Here is a 25,173-nt window from a genome sequence, read left to right as displayed (position 1 = left end):
AGTAAAAATGAATTATTAAACCTATTTTCTTTCAACTTCTGGTTGATGATGGATCCCATTCTGCATTTAGGAATCTACAGGTGGATCTCACCCCGCCTACAGTACCTGTTTGCAGGTCATGCCTACACTTTACAGTGGAGCCCAGGGACCATTCCAGCCAGGCAGCTTGTACCTTCCTCCACAAAAACCAGTAAATAAGGTGAGAGGAGAGACCCAGCAGCGCGGCTGCAGCTGCAGCCCCTGCTGGTGGAAGCGCTTCTTAATTGTCTTCTGCTGCCACCGAGTGGACTTTGGACCCACGGCAAGCCAAGGCAGAGCTTTTCCACTGCGCTCGCTCTCCGCAGGACCCTGAGTTGCCAGGATCCCGCATGGTTCCTGGTGGATGTGACAAAAGCAGCTGGGCAGGGTGTGCCAGCGCCAGAGCCCTCCAGCCCCTAGAGACCCCTGCTCCTCGCTGCCCACAAACCACCAGGCAAAGGAAGGCTGGATGTTTGCAAGCAGACTTCTTGGAAAGATGGTATCTGTGAGGCTGAGTGTGCCAGAATGCCTTGAAGGAGGCAAATAAAGTTGGGCATGAACAAAGGAGGAGGAGGAAGTTCACACTGGTTTTAGATGTTATGCAGTGAGTGCCACTGGGATAAAACCTCTGAAGTGGAGTTAGCAAGTCACGGCAGTGTCCAGATTACCTACAGCCACCACTTTGTAGTCCTGCTAACTGGCTCCTGGGAGGAAAACCATTGTAAAATGGCTTTAGTTCCAAATATATAACAGATGTCAGATGGAGCCTACTTCAGGCAGACTCGTTGCGCAAAACTTCCTTTGTCTGTCGCACCCAGTAGATACTTAGTTTTCATCAATAAAGATGTGGGAGGGATGGGGGAATGCTATGGAAGCAGTTAGGACCAGCCTAAAGGAGGCTGGAGTCTGGACTGACAGGAGGATGGTTTAACAAAGACTGAGCCAGTGGGGTTGAAAGCTTTGTACAGTCTGAGCACAGCTTGTCTTTCCTGAGTGCCTTAGAAGCCCTGAGGAATTCACACCCTCATGCTGTAAGTAAATCACACTGCTCCTGTTTTTACAGAAGGGAGAGACCTTAAAAGATGGGATGGGAGAGACCCTTTTGGAGGAGATTTAGAAGGAACACACAACTGTAGCAATTTGTGACTCCTAGATAGGAGCTGGTTTTGCTGCGTCTTGGGATAAAGACACAGAACGTGGTGCCATGGGCTGTGAAACCTCTAGCTCTGTGCAGCAAATAGTGGAGCTTTTGGGTTCCTGACAGCTTTGATATCACTGAACACAAGTGGAATGGTAACAAGAGGAGATAGTCTGAGGTCTGAGCTAACAAATACCTTATGGTTTATCTCCAGCCTAAAGAGGAAAGCTTGTATGTGGAGGTGATGTTGAACAGCTTGCTTGAAAGTTTGTTTTGATGCCAGATGCCATAAAAGGCAGAAAGAGAGTGGTCAGTCCCTTGGCACAGACCAAGCAGAGGATGATTTGCCTGCCGCGAGGTACTTTGCTCATTCATTCCTGGAATGAAAAGATAAATGCCAGTGAAGAGGGACAGAAACCGGTCCCCAAGAGGCTCTTGTATCGGTTAAGAGCGTGTGCTCATGTGTGTGCACTTGCATTATCCCTGCAACCCATTTGCCTCCTGTGTCTGGGAGCTGCATTTCAGGGGTTCAGAGCATGGTCGGAGGTTTGTGTGATGCACACAGAGGAGATGCTGTGCTGGCGCACGAGCCAGGACCTGGTAGAGCTTGTAGTACACGTGGGACATTCCCACGGGTGCTAGAAGCGCCGGGGGAGGCGAGGGAAACTAAATGTCACACGAATTCCTATTTATGATAAAGTGCACGCTAAAATGAAATTGGACTTAGCGGGGATGGTTTGAGTTGTGAATGGGAATTAGTGAGGCCTGCTTCTGAAAACTGCTGAAGCTTGGGGACACTTAGTTCTTTTGGTTAAGGAGTTAAGTGTCTTGGTTTGTAAAACGTTAAGGTTTCTAAAATATTCACTCTAACATGAATCAGAACCTGAAATCTTCTGATCTAGGAGCCAGACTTAACCCAGGATGCACAATGTTGTTGAGCAGGATGTGGTGAGCTCAGGTTCAGGTGGTTGTTACAGGGTAGATGCTTCAGTCTTTTGGAACAAGGCGAACAGAAAAGTGATCAGGAGGAATTGATAGGGTGGTGAGCTCTGCCGTGTGTGTACAGCTCCTAGGGCTGTAGGGCTGTGGATATTGCAACGTCCTGCTCTGGTGGATGCTGGAGATGAACTGAACCAGAGTCTTGCGGACCCCAAGGAGCCCTTGGTGGTGGGGCAGGGTCACGTCCTACCTTGGGACCCTTGGGACTTTGTGTGTCAGATTGAGCCATTTTAGTTGAAGTTTTGATTAAAGAACCATTAACGCTCTGTCCTTCACTTCGGTACCACATGGAAACTCATGCCTGCAAGAGGCAGATGGTTTCCTGTGATCCACACCACAAACCACTTTGGCACAGCCGGAAACCATGTCTGTCAACATCTGCTTTGCCATGACTGCTGTGCCAGGACACTTCAGCCCATTCAGCTCTCCACGAGAAAAGAAAGAGGCACCAAAAGTGCTGCACTGGTGCCTTATTTGAACAGATGAAGCTGCCTGGATCTGCCGAGGCTGCAGGGTAACAGCATGGCCATTACACCACTGCTTTTTAAACATGCACTGTGGAGCGGGGCACCCGGCGCTGCCAGCCCTTTGCCCTCACAAAAACGCATGTATGGTGGGACACCAATGCTTTTACAATCCTTTTTTTTTTTCTGTAGGGAAAGGGCACAACCACTGACTCATGAGCTGTGTATAGCTGGACCTTAAAGCCGAAGGAGTCGGGCCTTTGGAGTCGGTTACCGGCTCCTGGTCCTTCCCAGGCTTTATTTATTGACGCGTTGGCGCTGGATCATGTGTCACTTGTTTTCTTCTTGTCCTTAGGTGGCTCCGCCGAGAAGCGAGAAGCGCAGCTCTTCGTACCTCATTCCCTCCCCGGATCCCGGCCCCGGGGAGTTCCTGGGCCCGCAGCCTCAGGGCTCCGCAGCGCGTTACGCAGAGTCCTCGCTGAAAAAAAAGCGCGTTTATTGAGACCTAAACAATCCCTCCCGCCCTCGGGTTGTGAAGATGGGCTTTTCGTACCTCTGCTATTTATTGCTGCCTTAACTTCAGACAAATAATTCTTCTTTCTGTGTGGGTTAGAGGTATCCCAGCAGGAACAACAGGCAGATTTGCCAAGGAAACGGTACGTTTGCTACAAGATTAGCCATTTCAGGGTAGTCACATTTGTCTTCTGAAAGGACGGATGGTGTTTCCTTTGTCGTCTGCCACTGAGGGCATCGGTGGGCTGGGGCTGACAGAGCCAAGGAATGCGGTGAGTTTTGGTACTTAACGTACCAGCCGAAAGCAATAAAAATCCCGAGGAGGGAAAGCTGATCCTTTCTCTGCTCCTCGGGCTGAGCAAGTTGAAAGATGAAGTATTGACAGTAATTTTTTTTCTTATTTTTTTAACTCAGACTGTGGGGGTTTTTTTTCAATCTTTTTTTTTTTTTTTTTTCCAGGATTGAGTTCTGCATTTACAGCCTTTATATTTTTAATATTTCCTCTTAATCCTGGAATGGAGACATACCAAATGTATTACAAGAGCCTCTGTGATGTTTTTTCAATAAATGTTTGTTAAAAGTAAGGTGCTGTACTGTGTGCTGCCTTCCGATGTGAAATGCCATTTGGACAGGTGCTACTTGGACAGTGAAGTAAGTAACCTTTATCTGCTTTTAGGCCAAGAAGCTGCAGTTTTTCCTTGGAATAAGTAATTTGTGGTTTGTGATTGCATCTGTGTAACGCAGGGTGTGGGGCAGGGCTGCTGCCCCACTGCAGGGCATGGAGCGGGCTTAAAAATAACTGAAAGTGGGAAAAATCAGGTGTGTGTTGTACTTTGTCTGGATCTGGATAATTCAGAGTTACAGCCTAGAGTGGGCTGTGAGCTTGGCCTGCCCATAAGACTTCCTATTTCTAGCTTAGTCATTAAGCAACTCTGATTAGAGTTTTGTTTGGTTTGGGGTTTGTTTTTCCCTTCTGCTGTTAATCTTTGCAGCTGAAGACGTAGAAGTTGTTCCTATTGCACTCAATGTATGTGACAGGTAAATGATGAGCCAGCCCTCTGCGACGGACACTGGGGGTTTGCTGCCTTGGAATCTTGTTTCAAATTCAGGTTCTTCTTCCTTAATTGTGCCAGATAATACTGAAGCCATTTAGCAACACTGACATATTTTTTTTTTTTAAAAGTCTTAAATCCTGCCTTTCAAGCAGGATACATATTTTCAAAGCTTAAAAATAATAAAACCACGCTGAGGGTCCCTCGTGGCTCCGAGTGGGGATGCACAGCACTAACTGCTTGAGGCCAAATGGCAGCGCAGGTGACAGAAGCTCTTCTGGGATTTGACCCATGTGGATTGATAACTCGTAAAATTTTGTCCAGACTGTTGGTATATGCAGCTTTCTCAACTTGTCATGCTTTACACTGACAATAAATTGTTGGTACGCATTTAAAGTGGATTTCTGTGGGAAGAAAAGATCTCTGGCCTATCTATAAAGTAACTGTTTAGTGCAGGGAAAGGTTGTTTTGAAGACATGTTCTCATCACCGTTCCCGTGGAAGTTACATTTTAAAATCTTTCTCTGTTTAATTTATGCTTCTAAAAGATATGCACATGGAGGGAAAAAAAAAAAAAAATCTTTATTAGATTTGTTTGTATAAAGAGTAACAAAGTGCTTATAGATTTAAACCAGGCTCCTAAGTGACATACAGAAAAAAACAGGTAATACTGTAAAAATAAATCTGACCTCGTTGCAACTCATAATTACAATTTTATATATATATAGATATATACTTAATGACATCTTTCTGTTATTGCCAGAACTACCATCTCCTCAAAGCCTTTTCAGCAATTCAGATGTGGTGGGAACACAAATCCAAGGACAGGGGTGTCACACTCATTGTCACCAGGGGCCACAGCAGCCTTGTGGTCGCCTTCAAAGGGCCAAAGGGCATTTTAGGACTATTTATACAGTCCTGTTTTTAAATGACTATAGAAATCAAACAGATTTAAGTCTTGCATTTTTGAATGCTAGATTTGGGTTTAATTAACAAACAAAAGCAAATATTTGTAATGATCTACTAGCTGTGAAACTGGTTGTGAGAGCAACAGGAAAGTCAAAGGCTTTCAGAATCGGATCAGAACTGGTGTGTGGCTTCTTTACATGTCATGGCAAATCAACAGCACCGGTCTCACCAGTTTCACTAACACTAGTGGAAACTGAGTAGTTTCACTCAATAACTGCAATTCCATATTGACTAAAATGGGATAAAACATTCAGGTGCTCTTATGCAGCCTTGCGCTTTTTCGATACTTCTCTCTGACCCTCCTCCAAGCTGTCACACATGAACATAACATATCTTCTTAATCAGAACTACCACAGAAATTACAGCATTCTGCTCCTCCGCACTGTGCCTGAGCAGCCTGAAATATCCCTGTTAGCACGAGCAGAAGAGGGAACCGCTGGCATCACGTAATAATGCAACATCCAGCTGGTAAAATTATAAATACGTCACGGAAAAACAAACAGAACAAAGTTATTTTTTTAAAACTATGCTGTGCTCTCTCCTGCAAGGTCCATTTGGTCTGTGCACAGAGAAATCCAGATCACACAAGGACACCTGTGTCCTGGACATGGGTCAGCAAAGGTTTCCAGTTAAACCACAGCTGTGGGCCCTGGCTGGACTCATTTTCAGCTGAAATGCAAACTCTGGTCCTGACAATAAATGGTACGTGGTCCCAGCGCGGTCCCTTTGGCTAACTGGTTTTCAGCCCGTACAGCAAATTAAATAAAGGGCAGTGCTCTTAAAGAATCATCACCATTGGCCAAGTGAACGGCTTTCCAGAACTGCTAAAACGAACTAACCTGCTGCCGTCTCCTTTAGCTCATTCTTCTTTCACAGGGGATGCTCCCCCAGGTTCTGTACATTGATTAATTTTCTATCCCCAAAGTGTGTAATTACTTTTTGTCTGCACCCTTGGCTGCGCTGCAGCTCCCTGCAGGCCGAGCTGCCACACGCTGCCTTTGCACGGTCAGAGCCACGGACACGGGGAAGCTCCAGCGGGCAGCGATGGGGCACGTGGCTGAGGAAAGGCGAATACATTTATCCAGAATACATGCTGATCCAGGCTTTGTTTTGCTTTGTATTTTTTGAACATGACAATCAAGCAAATTTTTTTTTAAATGTGTGCCAGAGCTCAGCCCTGCACACTGGTTAAGATGAGCCGATTATTTTGTCTTCTCTGGATTATTATTTTTTGTTACTAAAATTTAAGTGCACATGAAGGATATTTGTCAGCCAAACATCATCTTAAAAACCTCAGTACACTATCAAATATTATTAAATTACTATATCAAGCCCTCTTACGTCCACCAGTTACTCAAGGAATAAGCGCGCACAGCAGCTTGTTTTAAGTGCTACAGATGCAGTAACTGCAGCATTTTTTTGACATGGCTCCTTCAGTTGGCATCTGTCGGGGTCCTTCAAATTGTGGTGAGAACATAATGAGATAAAACTGCCCTGCAATAACAGCAGCAAAAGGAGTTGAAGCTATTGTTTCTGCCATAGCTTTGAATTCATTTGATCCAACCATTGACTACAACTGAAAAGGAAAACTGTTGGAAAAAGAATCCTTTAAACACATTAGCACAGTCAGAGTACAAATTACGGTAGTTAAAAAAAAAAAAAACAAAAACGAAAACCAAGAGGTCTTGGGCATTTACATTTTGACACCGACTTAAAGTACTGACAAGTATAAAAAAAAATTAATTACATTTTACTCATAATTGTTTCAAATCCTTGAATCAGATTGTGAAAGCTTGTCCGTTCATCATGCTTGAATATCCAACACTTCCTCATCAGCTGGTCCACCTAAAAAATAAATAAATAAATAAAGGGATGCCCGAAACATTTAATTTGTTTTTCCAGTAAACAGAATGGAGCAGATGCTCACTGCTATAAAGTGAAGAACTCTGACAGAAATGTGCCATAGATTTTGATCAGAATTAGCAACTGCCTGTTACTAGTGGGGGTTTTTTGGTTTAAGTGGGGGTGACAGGGCAAACAGTGATGCAGTTGTTGTGTAACAGGGACGTTGTGAACTTGGGAATGCCAATGTCAAAAAACAATTTAACGCTTAAAAAAACAAGAAAAAGCTTTTTCAATAGCAAACCTGAAGGTTTTCCTACCAGGATTAGCCAGGCCTACTGAACTGGGAACGTGCGGGGCTTTTGGTGTTTAAAATGCAGTGCCAAGGGCACAGCGTTACCAACGCGCAGCCGTTACCTCCTCCGGGCAGCCGGGCGGACGCGGCAAACGCTTTTCTTCCTGCAGGACGCGCACCAGCCGCGCCACCGTCATCTGTCCCTGCGTGGGGCCGATCATCTTCAGGAACTCCTGCGGGGAGAGACACCGTCACTCTTGTTTCCAAAAATAATTCTGAGGTTTTTTTTTTAATATCCAATTTAAGCAACTCGAGCAACTCTTTCAAAAGCACTTACTGCCATGGGACTGGACTTGGAATCACAGTAGGTGAGCAGTTCGTACAGTGTCACGCCAAACGACCAGACGTCTGAGGCGATATAGAATTTACTCTGCAGCAGGCACTCCGGGGCGTACCTGCGGGCACAACACACCCTGCTAAACTCACAGCAAACTGAAGAAGCACATTCTGCAATTGTAGAGTCCTTGTACATTAATTAACACGCCCACAGGGCTTGGGATGTCTCAGAAATAGTAAATAAGGCACAAGTGTCACACAGCACGTCGCTGCGGAACTAAAGGAGGCCAAAAACAAGATTGTGGGAAAATGGATCATTAAGTGCAGGAAGAAATAAAAAGCACAGGAGTGGATAAGTAGAGTCTGCCAGGTGCCTTTTCCTTGTTCTGGTGTTGTATCTTTATTTAGGCCTCTTAGCAAAACACGAAAAATCTTCAGGATTCCTAAAAGCCTACGGCTACAGAAGCAAACAAAGTATTCTGCTGCATAGTCTGGTTAAAAAAAAATGTTAATACCAAAAAACAGGGCTGTCGAGGTCGTCCTTGACCGTGTAGTACTCCTTATCCGTCTCGATGGCTTTGGTGAGACCAAAGTCTCCAATCTTCACTCTGTTCTCACTCTCGACGAGGACGTTTCTTGCTGCCAGGTCCCGGTGCACGTACTGACAGGAGCCCAAATAGTCCATGCCCTAAACGAGAAGAAAGCCTTTCATACCAGATTCAACATTTCAGTCGCTGTTTTTCCCCAGCATCCCCTTCAAATGCGCCCTTGTTCAAGGGGTGATTCTCCAGGTTTCCCGTGACAGGTCCTCTTGTCTGATGGCACTTTCCAGGGTCCTTTTCTGACACCCCCTCACCCTTAAACTCAGCCTTGGATTCCTCATTTGTCAAGACTGTTGTTTCTGCTTTGTGCCTTTTAATTTTTGGCTGAGCAGTCACCATCCTCAGACTCTTCTCTCTCTATAGCGATTGTTTTGTGTCCTGATAAAACTGTCTCTATACTTCTTAAAACTGCCCCAGCCACCATGAGCACAAAACCAGCGTCTCTTGCCGAAAGCAGATCACTTCACACGGCCCGACCCCCCTGTGCTTGCATCTCTTCCTCACTTCAGATTTGCACGTTGCTCCCTCCCTCTTGCCAACAAACCCTTTCTGACGCTCACCTTGCAGATCTGAACCGCGTATCTGAGAAGCTGTTTGAGGTTGATTTTGTTCTTGTTGCGGGGGAGATATTCCTTGAGGCTCCCAGAAGGGAGAAATTCCATGATGAGTTTAATCCCGCTTCCTCCTAAAAACAAAGCACAGGTTTAATTTGCAGAGCACAGGTTTAATTTGCAGACCCACGACCCTTCCCATGTCATTAACACCAATAATTTTTGTACAAGCCCACAGCACCAGTAGCATTCAATGTGTAACGATATCGCCACATCGCGTGACCTTGGGCAGACTATGGCCCAGACTCCTGTTGCCATCACTAAACCAATCCAAAGGAGAATCTATTCCAGGCAGGACAGTTACTGAACATAAAATTCTTAAAGTTTTTTTTAAATATTGGTTTAAAACAATCACTATTGCAAATGCGAACAATACAAGGCAATAGGGCTTTTTTCTATGAATAATAACATTGGCTTCTAACAACGAGCTCTGGGTGTAGGGGGTTGTGACCCGGCTCGCTCCTGGAACACCGACACCACCAGCCTGCCCACCTGCTCGTTTTTTAACGGATTTGGTGAGAGCAGCAACCACGTTGCTGACATCCAAGTGAGCCAAGCACAAAAATGGGCAGGAGGAGGGGCTGTAGAGAGAAAATTTTCCATTAAGAAGGAGACCTAAACCTATAAGATTGAACTAATGCTGTTTTGCTTTTTAAAATATTCAATTTTTGAATGAAAACCCTTTTAGTGTATACTTCTAATATTCTACATGAAGATTTACCATCTTCCGTGCAAATGCCCTTGTATTTGACAATGTTCTCATGATAAAGATTCCTCAAGATTTCTATTTCCTTCTTGAGATCAGCGATGTGATTTCCTCCGCTCTCGGGCTTCAGAGATTTAACTGCTACTTGCTCTCCTGTGTTATCACCTTCTGGGTCGTATCTGCAAAGTTCAACCTTCCCAAAGTGGCCCTGATTGGAAAAGACCATAAATGCACCATTTTAGGCTTTTATCATTCACATCTTCCAGCTGTGTACACACACACATTTATCTGTGTTCTGTATCTGACATGGCTCTTACCTCTCCCAAGTCACGGATTCTTTTCAAGAACCGTTTTTCGAAGAGCGTGGGATCAACCTCTGTAACGGGCTTCTTCTCTGAGACGATATCAGGATCTGGGAGGGGAAAAAAAGCCCCAGGTCAGACAGATTCCTGCACAGACACCTTGGTCTTGACACTTGAGAGCATCCTCAGTCTGCCGCTGTCAGTGCATTCCTATCCCTACAGTCACAACTTTTCTTATTTCAGTCCTCCCTACTTCCTGACAGGGAATTAATTCCTCCCATTAGTACAGGCTGGTCTGTCACCTGCTGATCTTCCTCCCTCACTCTATGGGTTGCTCCTTGGGTCTTTCTTCCAGATTCTGATTCCGTTTTCTCTCACCATACTTCCAACCCTGTAGTAGTTACTCAGTTTCTATGATGATTTATTTCTAGGTTTGGGATGTCAGTTTTTGCCCTTGACTGATCTGTAGTTGATCTGTAGTGATTTAAACCCAGGATGAACCAGGAGACAGAGTTACCTGTGTTACTGCTCTGAGTTGCTCAAGAGAGTCCTACGGAAATCTCACAGAGCTTGAAGTTGTCTTGAAACTAACCTAAGTCCAACCATAACCTAAGTCCAGCACTAAACCATGTCCCTAAGAGCCTCATCTCCGCATCTGTTCAACCCCTCCAGGGACGGTGACTCCACCACTGCCCCAGGCAGCCTGTTCCAATGCCCGACAGACCTTTCCAGGAAGAAATGTTTCCTAATATCCAATCTGAACCTTCTCTGGGTGCCCACCCTGGCCAAAGAAACCAGCCTTCCTCGTCCCTCCCTCCCACCGATAAGCAAAACTGGGCCTTACTTTGCTCCTCCAGTTTGTTGATGTCCCTCATGATGGCTCTGAAGAAGGGTCTCTGGTGGGGGTCGTAGTTCATGCACTGCTTCATCAGGTCTGCCAGCTCCTTGCACGACGGCGTCGCCAACACAAAATGCCCCTCGTAGAACCTCTCCTTCTGTTAAGACGCAAATGGAAACTCCGGCATGAATTTTAGCTTTTAACTTAATAAACTCGTGTTCTGCATCATAAGATGTGACCATTAGATCCTTAATTCATCATGAACTTTTTATTTTGCTGAGGAAATCCTCCTTTTCAGCAGTAATGCTAAACCATCTCCTACCAGTAGAGAATTATTACTGTGCTGACTGGTGTAGTTTGGAGCAACCACTGAAAACATATGAAGTTTCTAAAACACAGCGAAACTGTGAGAGAAAGAGAAAGAAAGCACATTTGGAACATATGCTGAGGGGCTCCAGCAGTGCTGAAACTGCCGGCAATGTAGCAGAACAAGATTTATTCAATTTATTTTTAAGAGTTCAGAGTGAACAATAACGGTGTCCCACAGGAGAGCAGCTCTGAACCAATGTCCATAAGGAACAAGCAAGAACAGAAAAACCTGACTGCTTTTAAGCAGAACCTCATTCAGTTTATAACTGGACAGAGGGGTTAGGAAAGGACAAGTTTGAGAGCATCAGAAATTATATTTAAACATTATATAAATTATATAATTATAAATTATATTTAATTGTTACTATGTTTTAAAACCCCCAGCAAGGTCAGGTTGAAGCAATAATTAGCAATTTTTTTAATAAGGACAAGACTTCCTGCTGCAGCCTGTGATAATTTAGATGGATCAGCCCGTTATCAATTCCAGCCAAGCTGGTTTTCCTGCAAGTTGAAAGCAACTCAAATTGGGTAAGGAAAACGAAGCGCTAAAGAGGGTGTAGCCGAGATGTCAAGGTGAAGTTGGTGTAACGGGTTTACCTCTGCTAACGTCTTGTCTTTGAGCGGGATTTCTCCGTTATAGCAGATTTCCCACAGCGTCGTACCAAAACTCCACTTGTCTGCCGCAATGCTTAAATTTTTGGAGTCTGCGACACATTCAGGTGCGATCCAGGGGATTCGCTCAACGCATTCTTGGATAAAACACAGAACCAGTGCATCTTGGACTTAGTATCAAAGGACTGAAAAAACAGCCTTCTAATTAATTATTCTTGTCTAACAAGACAGGTTAGTTTGCTTAACCAACAAAACCTAAAGCTGCAGTGTTTGTCCATTTTCAGGGAAATCTTCCTTTTCAAACCCCTGTTCTCAGAAGGATGTTTCTGTGGCTTTTACAAGGTTGTACTTTGAGCCATCCAGAAACTGAGATTCCTTCTGTATTACCTCACTAGACTTAACGTGACTTTTTAAGAGAAATGAATACAACCAGCACCCGCCCTCTGCCCCGCTCCTTCCGTGTCGTTTTCACAAGCTGGTTACTTCTACTCCAGAGCCAGTTCTAGCTGGTATAAATGGTATTTCTTCCTTTCCCCCTCCCCACCACACTGAAATCTGATTCCTGTACCATACCTTGCCTGGACAGCACAGTTATGGGTATTCCTGGGTCGCTCAGCTTTATGAAAGGACCATATTCGGTGTCAATTCCCTCTCTTGCCAGTAGGATGTTTTTAGTACACACGTTGCCATGTACCAAATCCTTATCCTCCTACAGCAAGGGAAGAAAAGCACCGTGAGTGCAGTGAGCCAGCAATGCTCTGCGAGTGCTCTAACACACACACAGCATCGGGGGTCGCCGCAAAATACTCCCAAGCTGAAAGCCAAAAATACAGCTTGGAAGAAATTATCCTAGAGAAAAACAGGCAAAGGAGGAGTAGGGAGGCACACATACTGTTCACACTTAAGTATTTGTAGAGCTGATGCACTTGGGAAAAAAGATCAACATGGTATTCCTTTATCACGAAGAGCGTATTTGCAGAACGGGGAGGCTGTGAGAGCTTCCCCAGGCACATGATGGAACTGGTGGCAAACGCAAGCACACAGACTGGCCTGCTGCTAAAAAAGGAGCTCATCACCTTCACACCTTCACCAAGAGTCTTTCTCCTAATTTAAAGCAACGTAATGAATACAAAAAGAATATCATTGCACCATCCCATTACCCAAGAACACAAATTCCTTAGTTACTAATGCACGTGAAACCTCTGTAGCATTCAGGCAACACTTTTGTCAAGGTCCCTCCTTACCAAGTAGCTGAGGGCACTTGCGAGTTGCTTGGCAACTTTGAACTTCCAAGGAGTTGTGAGAACTTCACTCTTCCGATGCATAAACAGATCCAGAGGCCCAAATTCAACAAACTCTTCAACCATGATATCTGCAAAGTCAGGTACATAACATCAGTATTGCAATAATTGGTGTCTGGAGTAATCTGATAGGTCTGTTACCACCTTCCCCCCGCCCCAGGCAAAGTGGTTATAATTTGTCTTTATTTCACCTTCCTTAAAGTTTATTTCCACGCTCAGAGTGCAAATTAAAAGGCTGAGTGGCTTTATGTAGTAAATCTGGAACAAAGCATTTCAAAGCCCACAGGGCAAAGCCTTCCCAGGGCAATCACTCCTGCCAGAGGGCTGGTGTGTACCGACACCACCACTCCGGCATTCCTCAGGACTCATCCACTTACTCAAAGACAGCACTGGAAGGGAAAACTTGTTAGTGGAAAGGACGCTGCTTTGCTGTTCCAATTCCACTCCTGTCTGCACTGAAAAATCAAGAGGCAGCAGCTGCTGACCCCATCTCCTCCCTGTCCCCATCAAACCTCCCGCTGAACGTGCTGCCCGGGGTGATGTTCACCCAACTCACTCTCGACATCGCGGACGCAGACTCCATGGAGGAGGACGATGTGCTTGTGAGACACCTGCCTCATCATGCTGGCTGTTTCAAAGAACGCCTGTGAGAAAGGGAAAGGGGTCAGCCACAAAACTGCCAGTTATTGTGGTGGTCATCCAAGTCCTTAATACAGAGCATCAATAACAAAAACATCTGCAGAAGATCACGGTGTTTTCTAGTAACATGAAGGGTCAATGATGGTAGGGATCACAGGATGGTTTGTGTTGAAAGGACCTTCCCAGCTCCCCCAGTGCCACCCCTGCCATGAGCAGGGACATCTTCACCAGCTCAGGTTGCTCAGAGCCCCGTCCAGCCTGGCCTGGGATGTCTCCAGGGGTGGCTCATCCACCATCTCTCTGGCCAACCTGGGACAGTATTTTACCACTCCATTTGTAAAAATTTCTTCCTCCTGTCCAGCCTCTGCAGCAATGGGCAGCGAAGCGCTGTTGGAGAGGGGCTGTTGTTCATTAGGTCACATAAGCAACCAGTGCTCTTCCCCATGGCCTTGCAGATGTGACTCATCAGCCTCTCTTGCTAGATGATTAAGTAAAATGCAGATCAAGCAACTTGCCCGTGGCCATGTTGGTGACAGACTGGTGACAGACTTAGCAGCCTGGCGCACAGGGCGGGGGTGATTTCTGGCAGGCATCCGGACCCTCTCTGAACTCCTTGGCTCTCAGCTGGCGCAATCACAAAGTCACAACACCCTGGGTGTGGGTGTGGCGGCACATTTCATAAAATCATGGAATCATTTTGGTTTGAAAGGACCTTTAAGACTGAGTCCAACTGTTAACCTGACACTGAACCCTGTCCCTAAGAACCACAGCAAGGTCTGGGTCCCTTTTCCTTGTGCTTATGGTCTGCACACACACACACTGGTGTGCCTGTCTGATGAGATCAGCTTACTGGGTGACTCCAAAATTCTAGTCAATGACGGATTTGACTGCCTACAATGGTGAGATTCACCTTCAGCATCTCCCATTCCCTTACCATACACACAACCCCTTGTTTTTTAAAGGCTATTCATATTTAACCATGTACAATGTGGTGAGGCCCAGTGTTTGTTAGTACAACAGACAAAAAGGAAAAAAACTTGCCAAAGAAATGTCTCTGTGGCTGGGGTCCAGGACTTTGAGGAGGACTTTAATATCTTTTTCATTTTGATATCCTTCATTCTCATCATCTTTGTAGTTGAGAATGCCTGAGTAAATCTGTGTTTTCGTCCCTCTTCCAAGATGTTCGCCCTAAGACACAACACATTGTACATTTTTCAAAGCAGGACATGAAGCAAACAAGTGTAGATTTACACGAATTCTTGAATCTGCTTCTCCAAGTGGAGAGTGAACTCAGCCCTCCACCTCATCTAGCTACACATAAGACTTAAAATTATTACAGCAAGAAATCAAATGACAGCGTGTTATTTTTCACTTTAGTGGTCTCTGACGATACCACTGTAAACACATGATATTAAAGGACTGTTATATCTCCATTAACATGAAACAGGTTCAGTGTGATTGAACATTACGAGACTAAACACCAAATGAATAAATAACTGGCCTCTTATTTACAATAAGCTGCTATCGAGGCCATCTTTCATGTGTTTCCAAAAGTCAGAGGAAGTAATATTTCAACGGAACGCTTTGTTTGGGAGAGCAATTTCCTCCTAAATAACAGAGGATTCCGTCTTGCGAGGCTTTTGCAGGAAGCCTGCATGCTGACTGTAAATATACCAATCAAAAAACAATTAACATCAGCTACATCTGTCCTCCCTGCTCAGTCATGCCATTTAAAAAAAAAAACAAACAAAACCACTGTGTTTTTTGAAGTTTATTCAGGTCACCTGCATCACTAACTGCAAACAACCATCAGAAAACTTGGGTGCTAAATCCGTTTAAAACACAAATTTGTGAATGGTCAGATTCTGCAGAGCTTTTGAATATTTCGCCTTTTTTTTTTTTACTGTAGGATATTACCTTAAACCACAAGTTGCCTGTTTCTCTGGTACGTCAGGCTTTAAAAGATACAGCCTATTTAGCAACAAACCAGTTACGAAAAGCACTTTTTAAGACTTTAATGATTTTTAAAGAATGAGCTGAGAAGCACCTCCTTTCACAGACACTGGAAATTGCTCAAATATCCATTTGATCTCTAGTGAAAGGCATCGCTTCCAATCTTCTCTTCTTTTTCCATGCAAAGGCATATAAACATTTAAAAAACAGGAGTGGAAGAACCAGCCAGCACGGGGTGATTTTATCTAATTTAACCAGGTCTAGTGGGCTGTAAACGCTTCTTTGCTTCTCAGGTTCAGCAGGTACCTACCTGTATGATCTGTTCCTTGAGGATTCGATGGAAACTCAGCTGCCCCAGGTGATAAACCGGCTGCCACTCCTGCGCCTTCTTGGTTGCCACGAGCAAGTTGGAGATTTCTGGAAGGCAGGGAGAGAAAATATTCTTTTCAAAGAGAACTGCATTCACCCTTCTCAGTGATACACATTATTGTGTTGCTCACTGCAAGATAAATCCCCAAAAAGAAAAAGAATAAGGAACTTTGACTTCTGCTCTGTCATTCAAGAGAAAGTTCACTAAAGCAGAGCTACATATTTTATATTATATATGAAGAATATTAGCTATATTGGGGCTGGTATAGAGAAACTGATAGTGTTCACTGCACAGAGAAATACCTGCAACCAAAAGAAAAAATACCTCTACTGTACATTGAGTAAAAAACCACACACTCCTTCCTGCCAACAGGTCCGTCTCCAGCCTGCAGATGCGTTAAGGGGCAGCTGGAGTTTCTTCTCTTTATCTCCTTGAAAACTTGTGCTCTGGGAAAAACCAACAGCCTGTTTCTAGAGCACTAGAATTAAATTGGGGAATGGGAAATGAAAGCCCTGGTGCTTCCTCCCGCTCTGTTTCAGGTCAAGTTAGATCCTAAAGTCTTGCACATGAATTTTGTCTTCCCGTGTTTGACAGCAGGTGTTATTTAATACGATACGATGGGTTTAGATGTGTGTGTGCATCCGGCCTTCCCACTGCTGGGAGCAGAACATGCGCGTTGGGGCTAAACCGTGATCTGAAAACAATCAGTGATGAACCACGCACTGGAAAAACTGCTTTATTTCTGCATCACCTAAACTGCTTTGTGAACAACCAATTAAAGAGAGTTTCAAAAATTAGAAAAATACATAGATAAAAACAATAAAAAGGAAGAGACAGAAGAGGGAAGAGCACAGATGATGCGTTGGATCCCACTGTAACCAATGCCACTGAAAAGCTGCAGCGGGCAGCCCACTCCTTGACCCCCTTTATTTAATTCCAAATACAGCTGTCAAAATGTAATCAAAATGTCCAAATGTTTAATCTCTCCATGCCCCAGACAATTACTAATGTCCTCTACACGCATTAGAACAAGCAGGTAATTCATGTAGCTCAGTTATTCCCTTTATTCTAACAGGAAACCACTATCTGATCGACACAATCACACCGCTGTGTTTCCTCTTTCAAACAAAACCGAGGTGCAAGACACTTGTAGTTTATAGCAAACATTTTTACTAAGTGTTGGCATTAACAATTTAACAAATGCAAGATTGTCCCTCTAAAATCTGACCTGACAGAGGGATTTACTGACTGGCAGGCTGTTCTGGTTGAGTCCCAAACCTTCCCTGCTGCTTTGTGGTAATTAACAGAGTGAAGAACAGCTCATAATGAGAGCAAAGGAGCTCCAAGCCCTCCTTTGCTGGAGGAAGGCACCGCGATGCGCAGCGGCGCTGCCGGGCAGACGTGACTCGCTGGAGCAAAGGAAGAACCTTATATGGTCCCTGCTCGGCCGCAGTGTTTCAGCCCAGGACTCTGAGTCAGCTGTGACATTTGCTTTTTAAACAAATCTGCAGTTCCACCTCTGCCGCCAACACCACAGGGCCAGCTGTTTAGGTAAAAAAAAAAGGGAAACCAAGCACTTTTCTCCCAGTCATTTGGAAAGTTCACCCAAACAAGGCAGACGGGAAGCACCAGCCCCTGAGCGTCCTGCGCTGAGCTTGTCACAGCACAAGGAAACCCTCAAACCTCCTTCACAGCACCTGCTTTTGCTTTCTGGCAAGACTCCTCCCCCACAGAGAAGGAATAAACTTTAAATATCATTTTTTAAGTGGCAAAAGAGCTTCACATAAGAATGCAGAACAAACCAAAGCTGTTAAGAACACGTACCTACAGGCCACCTACCTCTGGGTTTGGGCTGGCAGCACCTCTTCAGCGTGAAGCTGATGTTGTCTGTCCGCAGTATCTGTCCTTTCAGGTGATCCATCAGCTCTTTTAAGGAGGAGAAAGACTTGTTGGAACCATGCAGGAAGTACTCGCCTTTCTTCACTTCAATCTGGAAGTTCTTGTACTGGATTGAATTATTTATCGTCTGCCATTACAGGGGAGAAGGGAAAAAAAGGAAAGGAAAATCCCAATCATTAAAGTGAAAGAACATTTGTAAAGCCATAAAAGCTCCCCAAAAGCCTTTGCAATTAATGTAGGACCAGTTAATCACTTGCTCCTACGTGAGGGTCCTCTGATCAAACTCCAACAAAGTAGAAAAAGGCCCTAAAATTCCTATAACCTTCAGTCCCAGGAAGGCTCACAGTAACAGAGTGGAAGAAGAGCAACATAAAGATGCGATCACCTAATGACGGCCTTGGTGTTTTGCAGAGCCCCAGAACAGGCAGAAGCCCTGACAATTCAGAAGGAATTTTCAGTTGGTCAAGAATTGCAGAATCTGGACCACAGTTTCAAAATCTCAACTTAAAAATAGCAAAACTCCCTTTCACAACCCAGACCGTTCAAGGAGTGAGACAAGATTTGCGGCTGTTCGGCAAACCTTCCCGTTTCATTCAAATGTACTGAGGAAGAAAGACGGAATTTCTGACATTCATCTCAAGCCTTTTCAGGTCCTGCCCTCTGCTCCTGCTCTTCACCTCTCCCACCTGCAGCTCCACGTCACCTCTCTGAGCCTCACAATGATTCCCAAGACAAACTTCATTTCCTGTTTCAATGTCTCAGTTGCCCTGTCTGTTAGAAGACAGCTTTTCTGCAAATACCTGCAGAAATTACCCAAATATCAATGGTAAGAGATGACTCTTACTTCCAATAAGGTTTTTTTTCATCATTTTGTTGTTTCTTTTTCAAGTGTCCCTTTTTGACCTCATCACTGATTCTGTTAACATTTTTTTCTAAGAGAAGGGAAACAGTTTATTTGCCTTTGTGCTATTATTGTTCTTATGTGAACACTTTAAATATCCTCCCAAAACTAGCAAGTCAGCTGCAGACTTCCAATGGAGGTCACTAAAATTCACATTTCTGTGCAGTTGCTCCGTTGTTCTTTTCTATTCTAACTGGTTCTCTCTCCTATCCCACCTCATGAGCTTTCGCTTATCATTCATCTTTCAGAAACTATGTTCCACCAGCCAACTGTGTATATGTATATTCTGTGGTGCTGTACACATAAAGGCAAATGTCCCCATGCAAAATTTTTACAGTATGTCAGTAGAAATATATTCATATAATTAAATCCACATTCGAGAAACATTAGGTAAGCTGCAGTGATAATTCTGTATGTCATTCTCACACCATATGAGTTTAAAAAGCTTAATTTCAATCACGTTCATGCACAGTTTTATTGCTACGACTGTTCTGGATGTAATGAACTGTATTTGTTGATACAGTGTATTTGTAGAGATACAAACACACACGAAAATGAAGCTGTGAGTACAAGTGTCTACACTCTGCTGCATCAGCTGTCAAATAAAGATAAGAGTGTCTTCCCTAAAGAACATAAATATATCAGCATGGATTCCAGGAGCTGCCAGTCTTCAGCTCGTTATCATATTATGGCTGGGAATGTCACACCCGACGTTACCTCTGAGCCTTCAAAACAAGTCACCGTCATGAGGATGTGGTTAAAGTTGGTGCAGCTCCACCTCAACACATACATTCCCGCTTCGTTTCCTTCCTGCCGCAGTTTGTTGATGGCGTATTCCGTGCTGGAAGAGTCAGCATATTAATACAAATGAGGAAAACCAACAAATGAGCAGTTGCATCCAAAATTTGTTATTAGTAAATACACAGGAGAGTAATCCTGTATTTGGAATAAAAATGTATAACAACAACTTAGAAATATTTCTACTATTATTAAAACATGACTGAATTGTGTGCATTACACATGCTCACATTTAGCTGCAAAAGAGCAAGGGAAGGAAGTTTTATTAAGTTCTTAGCTTGCTTAATGGGGAAATGCCACATCCAACACTGCACACGTAAACTCTCAGTTTTCTATACATTGCACGTTCAAAGAAAGAAAAAGCCCAAAAGGTGGATAGAAGGGAAAATAATTGCTTTAGCTATTTAAAAACCAAAGGCTTTGTGCCTCCATCCAAGGAATCCCAGGGTCAGTTCAACTCTGTTTAGCTAAAATATCCCCATCTGTTCAACTGACAATGATCTTTGGAGCTGTTAGTGAAGTAAGCCTCAAAATACTCCTAGAGTGAAGGAACGCTGGTTTGAGAGATACGTTGATGTGTAGAGAAACACTGATATTTTTTCCATATAATCCTCAGCAAAACTAAGTTGTTTTACAAGCTTTTGGTAACTTGCAGCCTTCCAAATGTCTGATTTCCTCAACGGAGACTAATTATTCAATCGGGAGAATAAAAATCCAACATTTTACTAACCAAATGGGTCCATGGCATCCATTTTTGATGTTGTGCTCGATGAGCGGGGGGGCCACATCGGTGCAGAGGTAATGGTGGGCGTCCGCCGTCAGCCTGAAATACCCATCTATCAACGACGCAAACGACAGGGCCTCAGCGTGCGAGGACAGTTTTAATTCCTACAACGGAAAGATATTTCAGTTCTGTTTCAACATTCCACGAGTGGTTTAATATCCAGCAATTTTTGCATAAAGGGGCTAAAAAATTGTCAGAAAGGTACGACAGAAAACCTTCGATATTCAAGTGTTAATGAAGAATCCCATTAAAAATGTTCCGCAAGGAGGTTGCCACCCAACAACACCGTGTCACCACAGCGTCCCATGGCAGGGAAAACAGCCAGGGTTTGGTTCTTACCATCCTTTTGTTGTCCTGCTTGTTAATGCTAACTCTGGACTCCTTGATGACAATGTGAGTAATTTCAGGAAAATAGGAAAAATTATTCCACAAGTCTTGGATTTTGTGTTTCTCTTCATCCTTTTTGTTTTTGCCATCAGACTTCTTCTTCTTTTCTTTCTCTGTCTGTACAGACTGCAAATATATTTTGGATAAATGTATACGAATAAAAATGTATGTTTGCAGCACAGTGTTTTTACACTAAAACAAAAATTCATGGCAAATTAATCCAGCTATTTTATTCTTGAATGCTTTTTGCACCGAATTATGGATTCATTTACATGTTCAGTGTATATTGCAAGATACATTTCAGTCAAGAACTGGCCATGAGACAGTTTCCAGGAGGATGAAAGCAAGCAGTCGTTAGCTGGGTAAATTACCTCTCAGTATCCTCAGCATAATTTTAGTAGCAGTGCAGGGCTGAAAGGGTTCTACTGAAATTTCTAAATTATGCACTTGAAATACTCTTCCAGAGCTCAGCCCAAAGGCAAGAGCCACATTCTTCTCGTGCTGCACCCCCAAACTGCCAACAGCAGAGAAATTCTGCATGCAGACCACAACGAGCATCTCACAGGTCAAAAATTATTGACAATTATTAGCAACTATTTTAAAAGAGACAAATGTTCAGGTTGAGCAAAGCTTCCTGGTAGTCACAGAAAGGTTCTCACTGAGATGAAAGTCTTTGGTTTAGGCATTTAACTAAATATAATCTGTAAATCAGCAGACACAGGAGCCTTAAAAGAAACAGGCTGCACTTCTTGCAAGCTTTTCTGCTCAAACATCAGTTTTTCCTCCCCTGTCCCCTATTAATATTATCACTGAAGACAGAAATTCTCCATCAGAGATATAGTTGGGTTATGTCTAAACAGACTGAAGCACGATACTGCCCGTGCTACAAAAGATCCTATCAGCGGATCTCAGCACTGCGGGGAAACGAGGTGAGCAAAAATAGGTCTATTTGTTCAAGTATTAAACGCGGAGACAAAGCTCCCTCCAAACCTCAAGCATGTTTAATGTTTATGTACACAAAGTACAGAAGAGGTTAAGCAAAGTGGCCTCAATTAGCAGCACATCTAAAATATCACTGACGTGAGAAAGCTTAGCTTTGCTGTCACTATATTTTAATTTATTTGTGAAAAATCTATGAGTATGAGCAAACGCAGCACCTGAGGTGCCATGTACAGAAAAAGCATTAACTGACTTTGACGTGCAGACAGAGCAGCAAACCATAAGGGCCTCCACAGACATTAATCTTTGGAGACTCAAGTCTGGTCAGGCAGATATAGCGCAGTCTTGAATTTTCCCAGTGAACAGGTTGTGCCGTGTCCATCCTTGGAAGTTCCCAAGAGCAGAATGGTTAAAGCCCTGAGCAGCCTGCTCTGATCTCAAAGAGTGTTGGACAAGACACCTCCTGAGGTGCCTTCCAATAATCCTACAATCCTTTCAATAAAAAGCTCATCTGCAGTGTCTGAAGATCACGACCATTTTTTAACAGTTGTTACACCCCCAAAAGCAATCCCCTAATTCTCATTTATCAAAGAATACTTACACTTGGCTTGAGCCTCCACTGAATTCCATTGTTTCCTGTTACAATGACTTCATATAGTGGGAGGATCTCATTGTCTCCACAATTAAATCCATTTATTTCGTTTTCAGATGTAATCAGCAAAAATGAAGTCTCAAAAATTTCTGCTCCATAATGTTTGGTCAAGGTTTCCATCGTTGATAAGTATTTAACTTTCAGATCACGTGGAGACACGCTACTGTCACAAATGGTTTTGTTGTTAAACTCTTTAAGGAAATGCTTGAAAACATTATTTATCCGAATCCTGGTTAAGAAATTCCTCTGTCTGATAGTCTTGTTCAAAGTTTCAGGAATATAATGCTTATAGCTAGAAGGAAAAACAATGCCGTGAGTTAATACTGTTGTCTTCTAAACTTCTAATTCTCTAAAATGTGCAAGTGCCTTTGAAAGTTGAAGAGAACAAGATGCAGTGAACCAGTGTTCAGTTGGTTTACAGCATTAATAGCCAAGAGGAATTCAAATAATAACCTTATCTGAAAGCTCTTTAGTCATATGGATACACCCCACTCAAATCAATAACACAATTTATTCTAACCGTTTTCTCATTAGGTTGCCACTCAACAATGCCATTTCTGAACCTAATAACCAAAACTCTGAATTTACAGCGAATCAGTCAGGACCCAACACATCGGTGCGCTGGGTGCACCCGCTGCAGAGATTTCAAATACTCTTCCAGTAAGAAATAAAACAGGTTTTCTAATATCTCAATTGACAAGATTAGGAAGACCCACTCAGCAAAAGTAGCTGGAGCTTGTAACTCCTGTACAGTCAGACTCTGGAAGGCAAAATGCTTAAAATTCCACCCCGGAAGAGAAGCGCAGCAGATCCAGCAGTGACAAAGAAATTATCCCAGCTCACCTGATATCTTTGGGAAGCTCCGGGAGCTTCACGTTTTTGTTGATGGCATAGTGAGAGATTGCAAGGACAGCCATCCCCAGACATTCGTTCTCAATTTCATGAACCTCTTGATCATTTTTAGGATCACGGATCGGTGCCAGGCCTTTCACTAAGTCATACTGACCCTTAACAGGAAGAAAAAAGCAAGCCATTAGATTTGGTATTTGTCATAGTTTATCTATGAGCAAGCAATAGATCACAGGTTCTCCTCAAGCAAGAAGAGTCGTCCAAAATGGAAACCCAGGGTAGGAAGGGGTAGGAGACAAAGGGAAGAGTTGGGCAATAGATGAAGCATTCTCATAGACCAGAGAAATAAAAACATGGACAAGCACTGGTGACCTCGCAAACCCTGCCTGCTTGAGAAGAAACACCAACATTTGTGTCCAACATTTGTGCCTTTCAAAATGATGATTTGTGGAGCAGGTGGAATGGCCATGTGGACCATCCCAGCACATCCATCCCACCCCCATCCACAGCATTGTTGCGTTGACCAAGGACATGTGTAGACACCCAGGTAGAATATCTGCACTGCTCAGACACTTCCACAACCCCCAGCCCCTTCTTTTATACATTAGCCCACCAAAACCTCACATTTTTTTTGTCACTAACTAAAGAAAGCACTACCCCTGTCCGCCTCTAGCACCAGCAGTATTTTTTTTTCCAGTACACAATAAATACTTTGTGTCTCTGCTTATCTCTGCCCCCATCGCCGGGTGTCTCTATGAACTTCACGCACTCAGTCTCTAAACCACATCTCAAAGCCAAGATTGCAAACTCTGTGGCAGCCGCTTTGCCCTGGGAGAGTCTGAAAATATCTACCAAAAAGCAAAGACATTCCTGTTGCCTCATACTAGCACTAGTGTTTTTCTATTTGGCCTTATGTTTAAATGTTATTACCAAAAAGTAAAATTCTGCTTAATGCAATATTGTCTGACAATACCCATTAGGGTCCCTGCTCATTCCACAACTTAAAAGGTGGATCATTCTTTTTGCTGGCACTCAAAATAAGGAAAATTAAAAAGAAAAAAAAGAACAAACCCAAGTTTTTCAGCATGCTTTCAAGCAGTGATTTTGCAAAGCTGCACCCATGTACACAGTAACATTCATACAAAACATGGCATAAGTTAGTGTGATTACACAGAAAAAAATATTTGCTTCTTTTATTCTTTTAGAATGCAGGTGGCACCATGCAAATTCGCACATAACTGTGGCTGAAGTTTCTTTCATTGTGGTTTCAGGACAAAACAACAAGGATTCACTGGAGCAGGTTCATGCTATCTCTTTTTCTGAAGGATGCAATCCTATATTTCAAAAGCTGAAAATTCTGCAGTAATTGTACTCAGAATTAACAGCAAACATTATTTCGTCCAGTGCATTTAATTTGCTCATTTCACAAGCCTGCATCAACTTCAATCTTCCCATTTCTTTTATGAAACCAGACAGTTTCCGGTTTGCAAAACTCATTTGTGTGTACATAAGCTTTTTTGTACAAGTGCACAAGTTTTCTGAACTAGGGACCCTGCTCACTTGCCATGTCCAGCTGCACGTACAGTCAACATGTGGGAGGGCACAAGAGAAGGAACACAAAACTGCATGTAGCAGGCTGTGTGACAGAGGTATTGTCAGGCAACGTTTTAACACCACACAGTAAAAAAAGACTCGTTAAAAGGACACCATACTGTCAGGTTTAATACTGCTACTGCTCCTCTACAGAACTACAGATGTCAAAGTTATTATGTGCAAATGGTTCGGAAAAGAAAAGGTGATGGCTTTTCTATGCAAAACCAGTTAATATTAAAAGAAAGTATGCTATAAAAATATAGCCCGTTTTGGACTGTGAGACAGTTTCCTTACATGTTCTGCATATGAGTAGCTTGCTCTTCATGTAACAAGTTCTCTCCACTATACAGAAGTATGAAGAAAACACTTATCAATATTAACAGATAATGTTACATGCACTTTAAAAGTCTGAATATAGTTTTTTAGAGCATCTTCTAAAGGAT

General features: G+C 43.4%; 2 protein-coding genes across 7 annotated transcripts in view; one reads left to right on the top strand and one right to left on the bottom strand.

The window, feature by feature from the left end:
- RAVER2 (ribonucleoprotein, PTB binding 2) overlaps positions 1 to 3,716 on the top strand; it is a gene marked incomplete at its 5' end in the record, with an annotated part of 37,494 nt that extends 33,778 nt beyond the window's left edge. For 2 of the 3 annotated variants that reach the window (XM_082053710.1, XM_082053709.1), the window contains 2 exons: positions 71 to 199; positions 2,975 to 3,716. In XM_082053710.1, coding sequence (XP_081909836.1) covers positions 71 to 199; positions 2,975 to 3,121 — 276 coding nt within the window. In that variant the 3' untranslated portion in view covers positions 3,122 to 3,716. The remainder of the gene's footprint in view (positions 1 to 70; positions 200 to 2,974) is intronic. The other variant, XM_082053711.1, reaches the window with a different exon arrangement.
- The window catches only part of JAK1 (Janus kinase 1), a 68,212-nt gene that overhangs the window by 6,869 nt on the left and 36,170 nt on the right, over positions 1 to 25,173 (bottom strand). The window contains exons 6-26 of one of the 4 annotated variants that reach the window (XM_082053706.1): positions 23,132 to 23,295; positions 22,238 to 22,580; positions 20,650 to 20,823; positions 20,257 to 20,414; positions 19,446 to 19,569; positions 17,768 to 17,954; positions 15,869 to 15,975; positions 14,647 to 14,793; positions 13,523 to 13,610; positions 12,910 to 13,037; positions 12,239 to 12,374; positions 11,651 to 11,802; positions 10,691 to 10,841; positions 9,862 to 9,956; positions 9,560 to 9,752; positions 8,788 to 8,912; positions 8,141 to 8,313; positions 7,627 to 7,744; positions 7,412 to 7,522; positions 6,900 to 6,997; positions 4,697 to 4,724 (exon numbers count right to left, since the gene is read on the bottom strand). In XM_082053706.1, the coding sequence (XP_081909832.1) occupies positions 4,712 to 4,724; positions 6,900 to 6,997; positions 7,412 to 7,522; positions 7,627 to 7,744; positions 8,141 to 8,313; positions 8,788 to 8,912; positions 9,560 to 9,752; positions 9,862 to 9,956; positions 10,691 to 10,841; positions 11,651 to 11,802; positions 12,239 to 12,374; positions 12,910 to 13,037; positions 13,523 to 13,610; positions 14,647 to 14,793; positions 15,869 to 15,975; positions 17,768 to 17,954; positions 19,446 to 19,569; positions 20,257 to 20,414; positions 20,650 to 20,823; positions 22,238 to 22,580; positions 23,132 to 23,295 (2,985 nt within the window). In that variant the 3' untranslated portion in view covers positions 4,697 to 4,711. Of the gene's footprint in view, positions 1 to 4,696; positions 4,725 to 4,746; positions 6,998 to 7,411; positions 7,523 to 7,626; positions 7,745 to 8,140; positions 8,314 to 8,787; positions 8,913 to 9,559; positions 9,753 to 9,861; positions 9,957 to 10,690; positions 10,842 to 11,650; positions 11,803 to 12,238; positions 12,375 to 12,909; positions 13,038 to 13,522; positions 13,611 to 14,646; positions 14,794 to 15,868; positions 15,976 to 17,767; positions 17,955 to 19,445; positions 19,570 to 20,256; positions 20,415 to 20,649; positions 20,824 to 22,237; positions 22,581 to 23,131; positions 23,296 to 25,173 lie in introns of those variants that run through there. The other 3 variants (XM_082053707.1, XM_082053705.1, XM_082053708.1) reach the window with 3 other exon arrangements.

This window comes from Streptopelia decaocto (assembly GCF_964273445.1).
Source record: "Streptopelia decaocto genome assembly, chromosome: 5".
Lineage (NCBI taxonomy): Eukaryota > Metazoa > Chordata > Aves > Columbiformes > Columbidae > Streptopelia > Streptopelia decaocto.
This window is presented reverse-complemented; position numbering and strand designations above follow the sequence as displayed.